The sequence below is a fragment of the Aedes albopictus genome, chromosome 3, assembly GCF_035046485.1.
Source record: "Aedes albopictus strain Foshan chromosome 3, AalbF5, whole genome shotgun sequence".
NCBI classification, from domain to species: domain Eukaryota; kingdom Metazoa; phylum Arthropoda; class Insecta; order Diptera; family Culicidae; genus Aedes; species Aedes albopictus.
The window spans coordinates 345,184,485-345,201,381 of record NC_085138.1 but is presented as its reverse complement, the minus strand read 5'-3'; the positions used below and the strand labels follow the sequence as shown (position 1 = coordinate 345,201,381).

General features: G+C 41.1%; 1 protein-coding gene across 50 annotated transcripts in view; it reads left to right on the top strand.

The window, feature by feature from the left end:
• The window catches only part of LOC109421922 (sodium channel protein para), a 521,170-nt gene that overhangs the window by 462,287 nt on the left and 41,986 nt on the right, over positions 1-16,897 (top strand). For 26 of the 50 annotated variants that reach the window (XM_062855155.1, XM_062855169.1, XM_062855141.1 and 23 more), the window contains 4 exons: positions 3,655-3,796; positions 3,860-4,125; positions 4,191-4,364; positions 14,856-14,978. In XM_062855155.1, the coding sequence (XP_062711139.1) occupies positions 3,655-3,796; positions 3,860-4,125; positions 4,191-4,364; positions 14,856-14,978 (705 nt within the window). Of the gene's footprint in view, positions 1-3,576; positions 3,797-3,859; positions 4,126-4,190; positions 4,365-14,855; positions 14,979-16,897 lie in introns of all 50 variants that reach the window. The other 24 variants (XM_062855173.1, XM_062855172.1, XM_062855127.1 and 21 more) reach the window with 1 other exon arrangement.

The following is a 16,897-nucleotide window of genomic DNA, read 5'->3' as shown; positions in this document are numbered from 1 at the left end:
GCGAGATATATATGTTTAAAAACTCTAACGATCTCTAGAAGAAATCCCTGGAAGAATTTCTGGAAGAATCTCGCATAGCGAGAGAAACTATTGGATAGCTGTTCCGGAAAGCACGAGAGAAATTCTTAAAGTATCTTTCGATAAATTTTGAAGGATCTCCGGGAAGAATCCAGCAAGCAACTTTGGAAGCATATCGAGAAAACCTCTGCAGGAAATACCAGGGGATACTCCTGCAGAGATCCCGTGGAAAACTCTGATATAAATCTCAGGAACAACTCTCAGAAATCCCAAAAGAACACCCCACAGTGTTCGAAATCGATGATTTTGCGATCAAAATTAAATAACTTTTTTAAGGTTGGTTCTAGAGGTTTGGCGTGTTCTACAAAGTTTTTCTACATGTTAAAAGGCGTCTTTTGATAAAATGTTATAAATGATTAATCCCCCTAAAAGTGAGATAAAAAAATTATTTTTTAGAAATATTTTTTTAGAGGTTTGACGTCTTCGGCAAAGTTGTAGCCCATAATAAGAGAACAAAAATCGCAGAACATGTCAAAGCTTCACCTCTTACGGTTTTCGAGATTTGGAGCGTTTTGTGCGAAGTACCCCTAAAACTAGTTTTTTCCGTGTAGCTTCAATAGATAAAATCCTACAGTTTTGTGACCTTCTACAAACTTGTTCAGGACGTCAAAATACACATTTCTTCCGAAGATGTCAAGTCATTATATCTTTAAAAAAAAGTTATAGGCAAATTTAACATATTTTAAGGTGTACTTTCACCTTAAGGAACTATTTCCGGCGCAAAATGGCGCAGATGGCTCAGTCGGTAGTTGAAAGATTAGACTTTTTACTATCACTTGGGGGTGGAAACCCTCGTGGGCAATAGTGGGAAAGGTGGTTTAAATACATGACAAAAACTAATTATTTTGCCTGTAATACAAGAACAATAAATTTAAAAAAATAATTAAGAAGCACACAGTAATTTTTACTGCACTGTGTTTCTTCCGGCAATATTTTACAATGTTTTTACAAAAACCAGTGAGTTTTTATCACTAAAAATTAAAACATCAGGACAAAATATTGTTCCCGAGAGTTATAACTAAAGCTGGTTCTAAATAAAAGTATTGAATTTCTTCAAACTTAAAACAACATATCTATGCCCAAACGAATGACTACCTACCCAATAGTCATAGAATTAAATGGCTACGGTAGTGGGAATATCAAATGCGTTTTGATAAATACCTTCGCAGTTCTTATTAAGGTAGTTGTAATTTTACATTCTTCAATACATATTTTGACGATTTCCTGGTGAAAATAAAATAGATCTTATATCTCAAATGATCAATTTGATAAAACAATTTATTTTCAACTCGATTTTTGTGAAAAGAACTGTTAAAAATATGAAAAATACTTCAATTAATTCATGATGCAGACGATGGGACGTCAAAACAAGTAATTGGTTAACGTCAAGAGATTAAAAATAATGTTTGAAATAAAAAAAACATCGAATTATTTCTCGGCACACCCTGTATTTTATTAATTTATATCTGATATATTTCAATTGCTTCGGAGGTGTAACTCAAACTCGTGGATTACCGAAAAAGCTGTTAATCTGCTATCGGACGAATCAAAACTTCTCCTGATATTTTCGGATACTGATTCCGTAGTTGAAAAGTCAAATAACAAATATAAATATAAATACATGAAAAAAATCTACTCTGTGTTTCGATGTACATCTTGAACTGTTTGATATTTCCTTCTTCCTCCTCTCCTCTTCTTGGCGTAACGTCCTCACTGGGACAAAGCCTGCTTCTCAGCTTAGTGTTCTATGAGCACTTCCACAGTTATTAACTGAGAGCTTCCTCTGCCAATGACCATTTTGCATGTGTATATCGTGTGGCAGGCACGAAGATACTCTATTCCCAAGGAAGTCAAGGAAATTTCCTTTACGAAAAGATCCTGGACCGACCGGGAATCGAACCCGTCACCCTCAGCATGGTCATGCTGAATACCCGTGCGTTTACCGCCTCGGCTATATGGGCCCTTTTCCTTCTTCCTATTTCTAGCGAATATTGCCCCAAAAAAAACTTCAAATAGGTAATTTTAAAGTAACTTTATCAGAAATTTCCTGATCATCTGATAGTAAACAATATGAATTCCAAAGCATGAATAAAATATTCTGTTTGGTTAAAACAATGCTCAAAAACGACACGAATGCACCTTTGGCGTAAAGTGTCGCTAATTTAAGTAAATAAATAAATAAATCATGCTCAAAAATGTTGTAAAATATTGCTGGAAATTACGCAATGCAGAAACAATTAGTGCGGGATCCTAAATTATTAATTTTTATTTATTTTTCTTGTATTACAGGCAAAATAACTAGTTTTTGTCATGTATTTAAACCACCTTTCCCACTATTGCCCACGAGGGTTTCCACCCCCAAGTGATAGTAAAAAGTCTAATCTTTCAACTACCGACTGAGCCATCTGCGCCATTTTGCGCCGGAAACAGTTACTTAAGGTGAAAGTACACCTTAAAATATGATAAATTTGCCTATAACTTTTTTTGTTTTTAGATATAATGACTTGACATCTTCGGAAGAAATGTGTATTTTGACGTCCTGAACAAGTTTGTAGAAGGTCACAAAACTGTAGGATTTTATCTGTTGAAGCTACACTGAAAAAACTAGTTTTAGGGATACTTCGCACAAAACGCTCCAAATCTCGAAAGCCGTAAGAGGTGGAGCTTTGACATGTTCTACGATTTTTGTTCTCTTATTATGGGCTACAATTTTGCTAAAGACGTCAAACCTCTAAAAAAATATTTCTAAAAAATAAAATTTTTATCTCACTTCTAGGGGGATTAATCATTTATAACATTTTATCAAAAGACGCCTTTTAACATGCAGAAAAACTTTGTAGAACACGCCAAACCTCTAGAACCAACCTTAAAAAAGTTATTTGATTTTGATCGTAAAATCATCCATTTCGAACAATGTGCACCCTAAGATCTTAGCTGAAAACATTACTCTATTGAAAAGTAAGGATTATGAAATACGCGAGAATATATATTGAGATCCAATTGACTCTAGGGTCGCATTAAGGACCATCATTTAAAGTATCCTCTTGGGAGTTAAGGATTCTCGACTGTATAACATTTCAATCCAATTGAAATAGGGTGACGAAGGGTATTATCGGCAGGCTTGTTCTCTTCGTCATGGGAGGTTTTTGTGGACCGAATCGCCTGAAATTTGGGCATATAACTCAGCTTGGTTGAGAAGGATTTGAGGCGAACTCTGAGTCCAACAGGTTTAAAAAAAAACCGTCATGACGAAGAGAACAAAACTGCCGAAAATACGTAAGTTCCCCTATTTTGATCTGAACTTGAACGTAAATATTATAAATTATATATCATTGCGTCCTTATATCACATTCATCTCATACTAATACTTCTCTCTGCTTACACTATTCCATATATTCTTCACAGTTTATCACGAATCACCAAAATCTCCTCCTCTCCAATTACCAGTGTTGTTAATTCTCGAAAAATTGTTCTATGTTGTTATATCTTGATAATTAGGTGATAGGCAATTCTATTAGTAATCATCAAGATAATAAATTAGAGCACGAACTGAATCATAGAGGCATGTCCTTGCAGGACGATGATACTGCCAGTATAAAGTCCTATGGCAGTCACAAGAATCGCCCCTTCAAGGACGAAAGCCACAAAGGCAGCGCCGAAACGATGGAAGGCGAAGAGAAGCGTGACGTCAGCAAGGAGGACCTAGGAATTGATGAAGGTAAGGACTTACCCTGTGACCGTCGCTGACCTTAGTTTTAACCCTAATTTTTCCCCCGAACAGAGTTGGATGACGAGTGCGACGGCGAGGAAGGTCCACTGGACGGCGAACTGATAATCCACGCCGACGAGGACGAAGTGATAGAGGATTCACCGGCGGACTGCTGTCCGGACAATTGCTACAAAAAGTTTCCGGTCCTGGCAGGGGACGACGATGCGCCGTTCTGGCAGGGCTGGGCCAATCTGCGACTGAAAACGTTTCAGCTCATCGAGAACAAGTATTTTGAGACGGCTGTTATTACGATGATCTTGCTGAGTAGTTTGGCTCTGGTAAGTTCGGGACCGTGATGAGGGGTTGGTTCTCAGATGTTCATCTGGTGGTTCTTGTATTCTAGGCCCTCGAGGATGTGCATCTTCCCCATCGACCAATCCTGCAGGACGTCCTGTACTACATGGACAGGATATTCACGGTGATATTTTTTCTAGAGATGTTAATCAAGTGGTTGGCGCTAGGTTTTCGAGTTTACTTTACGAACGCCTGGTGCTGGCTCGATTTCATAATTGTCATGGTAAGTAGCCCTCCGACAGATGGTTCGCCCTCCTATCGATCTATATCTCTCTCAGAACCCTCCTTTGAAAAATCTAGCAGAGAAATTAGACAAACTCCAACTAGCTCTCAACCCTCCCCCTATATCCGTATGAACCTCCTTCTTGAACAAACAGTTACACCGACGATACATTCAATAAAAATCAAACTACTGTCAGTTCATTCAACATCGAATCACGAAGGAGAACTTATACCACACTTACTACAACGGAAACACAACATCCTACCATCTCCACTCTTTCTACCCGACTTCATTGAACCGTATCTCTTCATGTAGTGCTAGAGACATCAGATTAACAGTCCCCGTTCGTCAGTTTTCAAGTACCCCCCAAAAGTAGGAAACGTTTGATTAGTAATAGATAAGATAGAACTTCTGTTTTTAGTTTTTTGTTGTCTAAATTTCAAATGCTTTACTAAATAGTTTATTCAAACAATTAAAGTGATACAAATTTGCACAATGGTTGTCATTGAAGCGGGTGTCTGTAACTATAAATTCCTGAGTTTTAACCCCAAATCTAACGTAGGAAATTAAGAATTATAATATTTTTGCATAAAATGCATAGAGCAAAGCAAACAACTTTCATTACGAACACGAAGTTTTACATAGGACAGGCATAGTGGCATAATGATACACTAATTTTATGGGAAAATGTCACTCATCGCCCTCACATTAATCCAATCACAATGAATATCAATAATTTCTGCGGGTTAATTTGCTCAACGGCGTTATTAATTCCTTGAACGGCTTTAGCCCATTTGGCATAATGCCGTTTGGCATAATACCGTTTGGCATGATGCCATTGAGCATAAAGGCCAATTGGCATAATTCGAAGAACAGAATTTTTGGTAAGAATGCATATTCCTTGTCATAACTTTTATGCCAAAGAGACCCTTGAAATTCATTTTTATAGTTCTCCTCAACTTCCAGCCAAAAATACAGCTCCATGCATACTACTGGTCGCTTCGGTTAACGATCCGAACGTGTTGATGTCAATATTATCTACCGTCCTTTATTGATGAATACTTTTCACATTACGACTAGCAATTATACCTTATTTGGGAGATATACTCGAACTGTTGCAGCTTCCCTGTTTTTTTTTTAAATAAAAATGCCTTCAACGGGCTTCTAGTCGTACTTCTGCCGTTTCTGCTTCAGACAAGCAGCTATTGCCCGAGATTCGAATACTCGTAGGTGCTTCTGATAGGACTTTTTCTAGAACCTTGTTCATGGGTTTTGCCTACCAATGCTCAAGTGCAACTCCTAACTTCGGCAGCCTGACGTCAACTACTTCTAATCGATGAGACCTCTATAGGAACACAAACGTAAGAGCGTACTGGACCCAACACTTCTGTCGCACGAGAAGCACTGGAATGGAAAGGAGTCCTACAAAGCAATTGGACATCATAAGGATTCCTGTCCCCAACGGAAAAGCCGGAAACACTCAGCCAAAAAAGACCAACGAGTTTCGCCCATTTCGTATGCCAGTGTTGTGTCTGAACAGGAACCAATTGCGTGTGGAAGAGGAATCAGCAGAATTTCCGGAAGAAATCATCGAGGTGCTAGGGGAGGAGGATATCGAAGAGGAGACGGAAGCTACGGACACGGAAATAACGAAAGCGACTGAACCGGAAAAAAACATCGAACAACAGATGGGAGAACGTAGGAAAGAAAGTTGGGAAAAACTCGGCGAGCCATCAGCGATGCGGTAATCAAACAACAAGCAAGCCAGCGGCGAGCCCAGTTTGCCGCTACAGTATCTAAAGAACACTCGCGCCTTAAAAAGTTGTGTGCACGAAAGACAAACTACTGATGCTCTTTGTTAGTTTTTGGAATAAAATGTATCAATTTATTCATTGAGAATTTTTAAATAAACATTTAAGCCTTTAAATAAAAAACTCGCTCGAAAACTCCGAGTGTTTGCAGGTCCTCCTCGAGTCATGTCTCGTGTCCACTGAATCAAAATTCAGCCATCGTGCAACAATAATGACAATGTCGCAACCTGAATTTGTTGCGACAATCCCATATCGTTGAAGAAAACACCAATATTAAATGCGAAATGAATGACTCACCTGGATTCTGTGAGGCGTTATCATAAATTCACAGAAAAAGTAACAAATTTGGTGGAAAATCTGAAAAGAAGTAGAAATAAAATGCAACAAACTTCTATTTTGCCAGCTTCAGAATCGTAAATTACTTTACACCGTTAAAAGTTATCAGCTAATTTATGTTTAAAAAAGTAAAATTGGTGAAATTTTGAGGTTATTTTCTTAATTTTTGCAGATCTCGCGTCATTTCGCGGGATTTCTTAAATTTCGCGACCATTGCCCAATTTCTCGGATTTGCGAATTTCCATTGTGCCTAATTATCTGTTACTGGTTGGGATAAAGAGTAATCGCCGCGCCTTCTTTGTTGCTTGTATTGTGCCTCTTTTATCTGGAAATTTTCTTCACTGCTCGCACTGCACCACTGGACTTATTAGCGCTTTGTACATTTCTGTACATTTGGTGCAAGGGTGAATCTTTTTTGAACGCAGTTTCTTCTGAAAGCCGTAGTAGGCACGACTTCTGCTGTCTAGCTCAATTCCATCTACTAACATTTACTTCGTTTTGACGCATTCACCAACAGTTCGACCTTTGCTGCTTCGCGTTTCAGGCGAGTGCACGGTTTTACCACCATTCCAAATGTTCTGGCGATAATGTCCATGTCGTTCGCAAAGCACACAAATTGATCGGATATTGTGAAAATCGTACCCCGACGAGAATAATTTGGATGAGCTACGCAACCGGAGAAAGCAGTGGATCACATATGATACCTGAAGGAAGATAGAGGAGCGAAGGAACGCCAAAGCCGCAATAAAGCGAACGAAAATACTAGGAGCCAAAGCCGTAGCCCGAAAGCGCTATTCGACTCTCGAGAAAGAAGTGAAACGCTCATGTAGACGGGACAAAACACCGTCTCCTCTACGATGTCTCACGTCGCCTTAGTGGGACCAAGATGAATGCTACGATGCCCGTGAAAGACACGTCTGGACAGTTACTGAGCGACCCGGCTGACCAGTTGAAACGCTGGTTCGAGCACTTTGGAAACCTTTTTCAAGTGTCGGTCACGCCATCAACAACTCAGCATGATCCGCCAAGGGTTCGATGCATTACCCGTGTCAACACCGAAGCTCCATCAGTGCAGGAGATAGAAACAGCCATCTGTAGCATGAAATCGAACAGGGCCCCAGGGGTCGATCGCATATCAGCTGAGATGCTCAAAGCTGACCCCGTAGTAGTGCAGTAGTAGCACAACTACTGCATCAATTATTCTTCAACATATGGAAAACCGCAACATTTCCCGCCGACTGGATACAAGGCGTCTTAGTAAAGGTACCCAAAAAGGGTGACCTGACTGTATGCGATAATGGACTACCCGCTTGGCGCCACCCACAGTTGATCACCAGGAGTAAATCCATTTTATTTTGTATGGTGAAAAGCATCTAAACATGAATTACTTGAAATAGAAAGCTTTTACTGAAAAAATATTTGGTAGGCTTAATAGTAGTCACCATTGTGCACAATCACTACCAAATATTTTTTCGAATAATGTATTCCACTTCGATTAATTTGCCTTTAGATGCTATTCGCCACACAATATTTTTGCGATTTACTTTTAGCGATTTTTCGCGCATAGAAGCTAGCGCCACATTGGTCGATGCGGAGAGTGGAAAAACAGCCGATGTAGTTAATTCATTGGCGGGGCATCATGTTACTGTGTATCGTTCTCAAAGTCCTCTGCAAAGTGATCCTTAACTGGATACAGGAGAAGATTTACGCAACTTTCCGACGGCAGCAAGCAGGATGCCGTGCCGGACGATCCTGTGTGAACCATATTGTCACGCTCCATATCATTCTGGAGCAAATCATGTGGGAAGCCCTCAGGCGCAAGCGTGTCCCTGAGAAAACCATCGGCCTCATTGAAGCACAGTACAGAGCATTTTCGTGCAGAGTACTGCACAACGGTGTTTTGTCCGATCCCACCCGGGTCGTTGCTGGAGTGAGGCAAGGATGTATCCTATCTCCGCTACTGTTCCTCATCGTAATCGACGAGATCCTGCTAAGTGCGATTAACCGTGAACCAAATCGTGGATTGCTGTGGCAACCCATTACCATGGAACTCCTAAATGACTTCGAGCTGGCTGATGACGTTGCTCTCCTAGCTCCGATATGCAGAGCAAGATCGAAGATCTTGCCAATCGCTCCTCAGCGGCAGGTCTTACCATCAACGTCAACAAGACCAAATCGTTGAATGTAAACACGGTCAACCCTTCCAGCTTTACGGTAGCTATTGACCGATGGCGACCCCAAGATCGACATAGGTGCACGGATCAAGAAGGTAAGGGCAGCTTTTGCGATTTTAAGAAATGGATGGAAAAAACAACCAGATTAGTGGACACACCAAAATCCGGATTTTTAACTCGGACGTGAAATCTGTACTGCTATACGCCAGTGAAACCTGATGTGTATCAGTGGAGAACACGCAACGGCTGCACTGTCGTGAATCGCAAGGCAGTTCAATCTGTATTTTGGACAAAAATGAGTCAATGGCCGTTTTAGATCTTTCTTCTGATGATCTTTCAGCTGCGTGAAAAAAAATAAAGTTTGTTCAGTAAAATTGAAAAACGACACCAAGTCAGATTGACCCATGATGAAATGTAATCGCAAGTCAGTCCCATTATGAACTTGTGTACCCTCCAGTACATAACCTAAGACTGTTTTGTCCAGTTTTTTTTTTATATTTTTCACTGTTACGTTTTCGAAGTTTTCAATTCATGGCGATTTTTTTTTTTTAATTTCACATAGAAAATGGAATTTGAAAACTTTAAAGTCCATTTTCTCAATGCCTAACTTTTTACATTAGACTGACTTCCAGTGCAGGTCTTAAAAAAAAACAAGCGTAAGACTCGAACCCAGCAGGACATCGCAGCAGAAGCAGACCCAGAGGCTCATGGCGGACAACAACGCTGTTGTGAATCGCTCCTCCTGGAGAACTGACGCTGGCATTTGTTTAAGCAAATCCCCTTTCCCTGTCAACCTATGATCAAAGTTCCCACCGGCTACCAAATTACGCGATCTACCACAAGGTTGCTCGCAGTCCGGCCGGTGCCACGCGGAGAAGTTTCTGGACAGAGTCTAATGAATCTCAAAAGCATCTAAATTACGCAACATACCCAGCTTTTACCGAGCCATATCTGAACAACTTGGAAGCCTCTGCAATGACTACATTTAAGAACAGATTCGGAACTCTGCCCAGACCTGGGGCCCAACCTACGCTTAGGTGATTTGGCCTCTCGTCGGGTGTTTGCTTTTCACGGGTTTTCGGGAACAAATCCAACACTAATCAGGGTTCGTGCAGCCTCGTGCCTTATGGCATTGACCTCCACAACGCCTACAAAGCTTACTGCTGTTTGGACCCTTACATGACTACCCATGACTTGTGTCCCGGTTCAAGACACCCAAAGCAAGTCTCAAGTGGCTTATGTTTGAGCCTCCCGGTTCGCCACAAGCAGCTAATCCAAGGTCACCTATGGCCCTGCCAAGCCTTTCAGTAACCAAATGGCCATCTACACCTCGCGCTGTTGCCGCGTTGCCGTGACAAGCCCTCACCAAGGATCTCTTCCACTAAACACTGGTAGGCGTATTGTTTTAAGCTTAAGATCGAGAATCATTTCATCTGTATGAGTACCCCGAATATTGCGTACGTCGCCAAGGTCCGTGGCTTGGCATCACTCCTCATCGCCTACAAGATCTCTGAGTACTTAGACTCGTCCATATTGATGTCGAGGGTATCACACTTCACGCTTGACACCTGCCCTCCTACTTCTCCTTTAGCCTAGCGCCCTTAGTCACCGGATCCACTTTTGTCTTCTTCTGTGTATCCACTAGGGTCCAGGCGGCGTCTTCTCCCTGTGACCCGCCCTAACCTGTGGTGGCTGAGGACTACCAAAATTCCATCCGGGACGGGCCGGCCTTTTTAGGTCCACCTTTCCCAGCTTTTCGGGACGTTTGGGGGGGGTCCGACTTGCCGACTTACCGACATATTGGGCCTCCCGAACACAACAAATCAAACACTTTAAAGGTTTCCTGCAGCCTTATGGCCTTTTCATCCGCATCGCCGACACAGCTGACTCCTGTTAGGGTATTTACAGTCCCACGACTTGTTGTCAAGACACCTGAAGTAAGTCTCCGGTGGCTCGTGTATGACCAGCGGACATAGCGACCGGCCCACCTTGTGCTTTCCTAGATGCTCCGCCTCAGCTGATCCAAGGGCACCTGTGGCTCTGCCAGGTGGCCATGACGAGCTCTTCCGCGTATATAACCTTTAGAGTCACAACAGCGATGAGATCCCTTCACTTCTGTACCCTTACCAAGGACCTATTCCTCCACACAATTGTAGGCAGCGCCCTTGCACGTTTTATCACGCTTGAGCTCTAAGATCATTTTGACGGTACGAGAACGTCGAATACTGCGTCATTGACTTCAAGATCCGTGAGCCTGGCAATGCTCCTCATCGCCTTCGAGACCACTGACTTCTTCGATTTTCCGGCTTGATAACGAGGACGGCTTCCTTTTCATGCTTAACTTGTGGTAGCTAAGGACTTACGCAAGGTCGGGCCGACCTTTTCCAGCTTACCCTTTCCAGCTCTCAGAGACGCCTGGCCGTATTGCCCTTCATCTGCGGGATAATATCCTGCTGGTCTTGCAAGTGTCGCTTGATAGCTCCTCCAATGAATGCTTTTGCGATTACTTATCATAAGCGATCGTATCACTTCCGGCTATTCGCATATGCGAAGGCATAAGTCTGAATAAACTTCCGCACTTTTAGCTTCACGGGCTCTGCTGCTTGCTACACTAGTTGCAATGAGTTTATCATGAACTGGTTTATTCGCTATCATCGACTTACGAAGTCTCAGCAAGTCCTATTTGAGGTCCTTGCTGATATTCGGCTAGAATCGATGGTGGAAAGTCCATGGCAGAAAGTCTTTCTCTATTTTGATTTTTGACTCTCATCAACCCCGTTCTATCCATGACCTCTCCCAGCGTACTAGCTGGAGGGGAAATAGGGTTCCTTTAGTTGACACTTCGTCCTGTGTCTGTTCTCCTATGAGGAGACCCTTCTCGTGAAGGAATTAATCTCGCCTCTACCAGTACCTGGGCCGGATTCAGAGGGAGGGGTCCATGACCCCCCGGGCCCACATTTTAGAGGTTCATTCAGATTCTGGTAAAACTAACGCCATTATTGAAAACATCACTGCACTGACGAGTCATATAATATCCTTACTATACATTAGGTTTTAGCATGAGCATGAGCATGAGCATGAGCATAGATGACCGTACTATTCGTAGTTGCTACTCCGTGATTGACCAGAACAATCGAGGTTGCACAAGGAACCAACAGACGGAGCTTGGGAGTAGCTTACCGTCCTCAATGTGCATCTTCGAGAATTCCAAACTTTATTAGGTCAATAACGGCGCCGGCCACGTCCTTACGGTCATCGAGGAAGGAAAGGAATGTTATTATGACGTGCGTTGCTTACTAAAGACCGAGATCACCTCTGCGTCTCCACGTCTGTCATGGGAAGGACTTTTTGTTAGTGGGGAGGGGAAAGGGTGCATGATATGAGTTCACTTTGGTAAATGGAGTGATTCATGCAACCCTATTAATATCAAACCACTTATTTTCATTTGGACTAAAACAAAACACATGCCGACATCGAAGATGACGAACCATTCAGATAGTTTTCGAAGTGCGAAAATTAACGAAAGAGAAAATAAAGTGATTTGAACCAACGTGGCTTTGGAACTTGGGCCGACACTTGACGTGACGAACATTTCAATGTCTGTTGACTAAAATCGCAAAAAATGTTGATGTTGCATTTATCGTATCATAAATCGCCCCGTACGAAGATGAGCAGTCAAATAGACGACGACGACGACCGAATGAAAACGCGGCCTGTACACTTTTCAAAGCCAGCGCGCGATGCTTTGCTGCTGCCGAACTAGAACTACCGCACACTACTGACTGCTTAGCGTCCCGTCGTCGGAACTCGCAGAGAAAAGAGAAAAAATCGCAAAAATCTAGCAAAGCCAGCGCGCGATGCTTTGCTGCTGCCGAACTAGAACTACCGCACACTACTGACTGCTTGGCGTCCCGTCGTCGGAGCTCACAGAGAAAAGAGAAAAAATCGCAAAAATCTAACAAAGCCAGCGCGCGATGCTTTGCTGCTGCCGAACTAGAACTACCGCACACTACTGACTGCTTAGCGTCCCGTCGTCGGAACTCGCAGAGAAAAGAGAAAAAATCGCAAAAATCTAGCAAAGCCAGCGCGCGATGCTTTGCTGCTGCCGAACTAGAACTACCGCACACTACTGACTCCCTTACTATACATTAGGTTTTAGGTTATTAACTAAGTTCCAGGTAAATCACCCAACATCCATGTGCAAATCTGTATCAAACTATCAACATTAATTACCCTATGAGTTCCTTGACTTCCTTTCCATTAACTAATCTGATTCCAAAATCAAAACTTAATTTTTCCATTGTTCACGTCACTATATCAATTCACCACCAACCAAAAAAAAACCTCGCCATCATCAGCTGTCGCTCATTAACCTGACCGCAATCATGGTCGGCGCCGCGGACATTCCGGCGTTCCGCTCGATGCGTACCCTGAGGGCGCTGCGCCCACTGCGAGCCGTCTCTCGCTGGGAGGGTATGAGAGTAAGTAGTTCCAACATCGCCACTGGCACTCACACCCACCGCTGGCGGCACCCATGGACAGTCATGCATGGTCTCGTCGGTACTCACGAAGCTGCGAATGGAACTGCTGCTCCGATCGTGGCACGTTAGTTGCTGTAGTGCCAACTGTCCATGAGTTCCGTGTGGTTGTGGTCGTCGTTTGCTATCATCATGCCGTCCTACGTGTTTATACATAACTTCTTGAACGTGATCGTCGTCGTCGTCTTCGCCGTCATCTTCGTTTTCTCTCACCACTACTATACTACTGTTGTGTATAACTCTATTTGAGCCTACTTTTGATTAGCGAAAAATGCAACGGTTTGCGGTGCCACTCTGAAAATGGATCTTCAATTACCTACTGATGTGTTTGCTCTTGTTTCATTGTTTTCATTTATTTCGTTTCCAATCATCTGTTTGCTCTTTACGGCTACACTGAAGCTGTTGTGCGTTTGTGTTTGTATATTTTCAATATTGTATGTATGTGTGCGAGCGCTGTTCGTCAAGATGTTATGGCACATCCACGTGACCTTTTTTTTTAAACTGAATGTAATGATGCTTGCAAAATGTCTTCGGAAAGACTTTTGAAATGTTACATACCTAATTTAATAGTCAATGACATAAATTATGTAACAGGTGTCATTTTTCAATTTTGTAAAAAAAATGTGCTTTCTGTGGAACTTGAACCCACGACTCCCAGAAAACTTATTGAGCTCACTTACCAACAACTCCACGGTACTATTGGTAGTTACATCTTTTCCAATTAACATAATAATTTGTGTCAAATTCCTGTTTACTTATACGAGCTTATTGTATACGTAAAATATAAGTGATTGGCCATGATTTTATCAAGAAAATCAAACTAATTTAAGCAGCTTATTGTAATCATTCCCTCTGCATACCTGCTGAATGGGCTTTGGTCTCCACCGTGAGTCAAACTGGAGCCAACTGTGTCGATGTATGTGTGCTGGTCGCTGTTGTTTGAATCTCATTTTGTGTTGTTTTCCATGTTTATGTTTTGTTGATATTTTAAGTGAGTATTGTAAATAATGACATTATCTTAGGATTTAGTGTTCGAGAAGCGAAATATTTATTAAAAACTGTACTTGATAGAAACTACAAGAAGTAGTTCTTCTAGAAACCTGTAGCATGTTGAAATCCATACAAAGAAATGACGACAATAAGAAATACGTTCTTCTGCGAAAAAATGCAGAATATTCTATCGAATTTTATTTTATCCATTCCTTCTTCTTTTTAAACGATTTCTGTTGTAACATATCTACAAATCCAATAAGAATTGACAAATAAACAAAAAAAATAGGGATGGTATTTCATTGTTCATCTTTTCAAGAACCAATCAGTCCACCAATTCGCCAGGTCCACGCCCATTTTCTCTCACATTTCGTCTCTAACATTCGAAACAGAACCCAAACACTAACACCTCCCTCTTTCACAGTCTTGTTCTCTTTCTCTCACCCTTTCATCGTTGTCCACAAAAGTCCCCTAACTGATTCCCGAATTCCCCTAATATACAATTAAACTTTTGCTCTCCCTTAGCTATTTCACCTTCTTAACCAACAAAAAAAAACAATTTCTTTCTCTCTTTCTCGTATGTCTCTCTCTCTCACTCTCTCGTGTGTGTTACTCGTTTGTTTGCCCGAAAACAATCTCTAGGTGTCCTTAATCAACTTCGTTGCTTCACTCTGTGGAGCTGGTGGTATTCAAGCATTCAAAACAATGCGAACTCTTAGAGCACTGAGACCGCTACGTGCCATGTCCCGTATGCAGGGTATGAGGGTACGTAGATTCCAATCCAACTTTTACCAAAAAAAAATCAGTAAAACAATTGCCAATCGAACTTCATGCTCAAATCGAATCAAAGTTATCATCATATTTCCAAAATCAAATGCTCTTCAGTTTCGATCGATCGATTCTCACGCCATTTCAATTCGCTCTTATTCTGATTTCCGATTACTCTTCTTCTTAGTAGTTCCTAGTTAGAATAGTAGTTCTAGTAGTTTCGCATAGTTCCTCCATTTATTGAAATTTAGAATTTTTCGAAGTATTTTTTTCATTTCCATTCTACCCATTTGAATTTGTTCAACAAATTATTCTAGGAAATATGTAACACAAGGCCTGTATCAACTTTAGATTAGAATCTCCATTTGCCTACGCTTAATTCTTACGAATACACACGCCACATGGCCCTTCCCTGAGTTTATCCGACATTTCTGACAAAATTTTACTCGGTCGAATGCATGCTGATCGGAATAAGTTTATAATCTATTGGACTAACCAGAATCGTTGAAAACTATTCACATTATTGCACAATTACACGCCACGATGATTGCACACAAATACTAAAACAGCTTGTAGTTTAGGTAATACCTGTAATACGTGCTAAACTCTGGTATGAAGTTCCGGAAAATCATACGAAATATGAAAAGTATTGTTAGAGCAGAATTTTGACATTGTCGACATATCCATTGCCATTAGGAAATAAGGATTTTGTTTTACATTCAGGATTTCACTGGAATCTATATTTAGAATAAACCAAATTTGGTAATTATTCATGGGCGTAGCCAGGGCCCCTGGCCGCCATTATATTTCTTTCCATTCGAGCTAGCTACTGATATCAATAATTCAGAATTTCAATATCCTCAGTAAACTATTTTAATAATTTAGGATTTTATTCTTTATTATCTTATTATTTTTTCTCGAAAATCACAAGAAATTTCGTCAAGAACACAACTACAATCTTACTACAGAATTTTACAAAACTTGGTGAAATGACTTAATTTTGTGATTTTTATTCAAGGAATATATACCAAATTTTCCGGATATGCTGGAACAGGTTCCGGTAGGGAAAGAGAAAAGACTTTCTACTAGAACCATATGCGGCTATTAAGTGTAGAAGCTCAAAATTCAAGAAGTTTCACTAGTATTTAAATCAACCAAACGTCATCCTAAGAGCAAAAATCTGAGAATTCTTTATCAATTCCTCCAGGTATTATTTCTTCAGAAACTTCTCTGGGATTCCTTCTAAAATTCCTCAAGAAGCTTCTCCAAAAATTACTCCTTCGTTAATTTCTGAATGGCCGTATTGCGGGGTTCCAAACATGATTATTTCTGGGTTTGTTCCAGAAAAAAAAAAATGCTCCAGGAATTCCTGGGTTCCCACGATTTCTTTAGATTTTTCTACAGATACTTCTGCGAGGATGTATCGACGAATTGCTCCAGGAATTTACCCACAACTTCTTTAAGTGATTCCATCATGGATTCTTCCAGAGATTCCTACAAGAACCCCTCTAGGGATTTCGTCAGACATTGTTCCTGGAATTGGTCCTGAGATGTCTTTAGAGGTTCATCCAGTGAATGTTCCAGTGCTCTTTTCGAGGATTCCTTCAGGAATTTCGCCAAGGACTCCCAAAGGAATTTCGTCAGAAATTGGGGAGTTCTGCAGGTTTTCCTTGAGAGATTTATCCAGAGATTTCTCCATATATTTCTTCAAAAATTCTGCTAGAGATTACTCCTATAATTCCATTTGTAGTTTTTCGAAATTTCTTCCAGGAATTCTTTCAGAAAAGTTAACTAATGATGATTCAACCAATTATCCAGGAATTCCTTATGAATGTTATACCAAAAATACTTTAGGAGGCCATTCAAGGATTCCTTCAATAATACGTTCAGAAATAATTACATACATTGATTCCTTC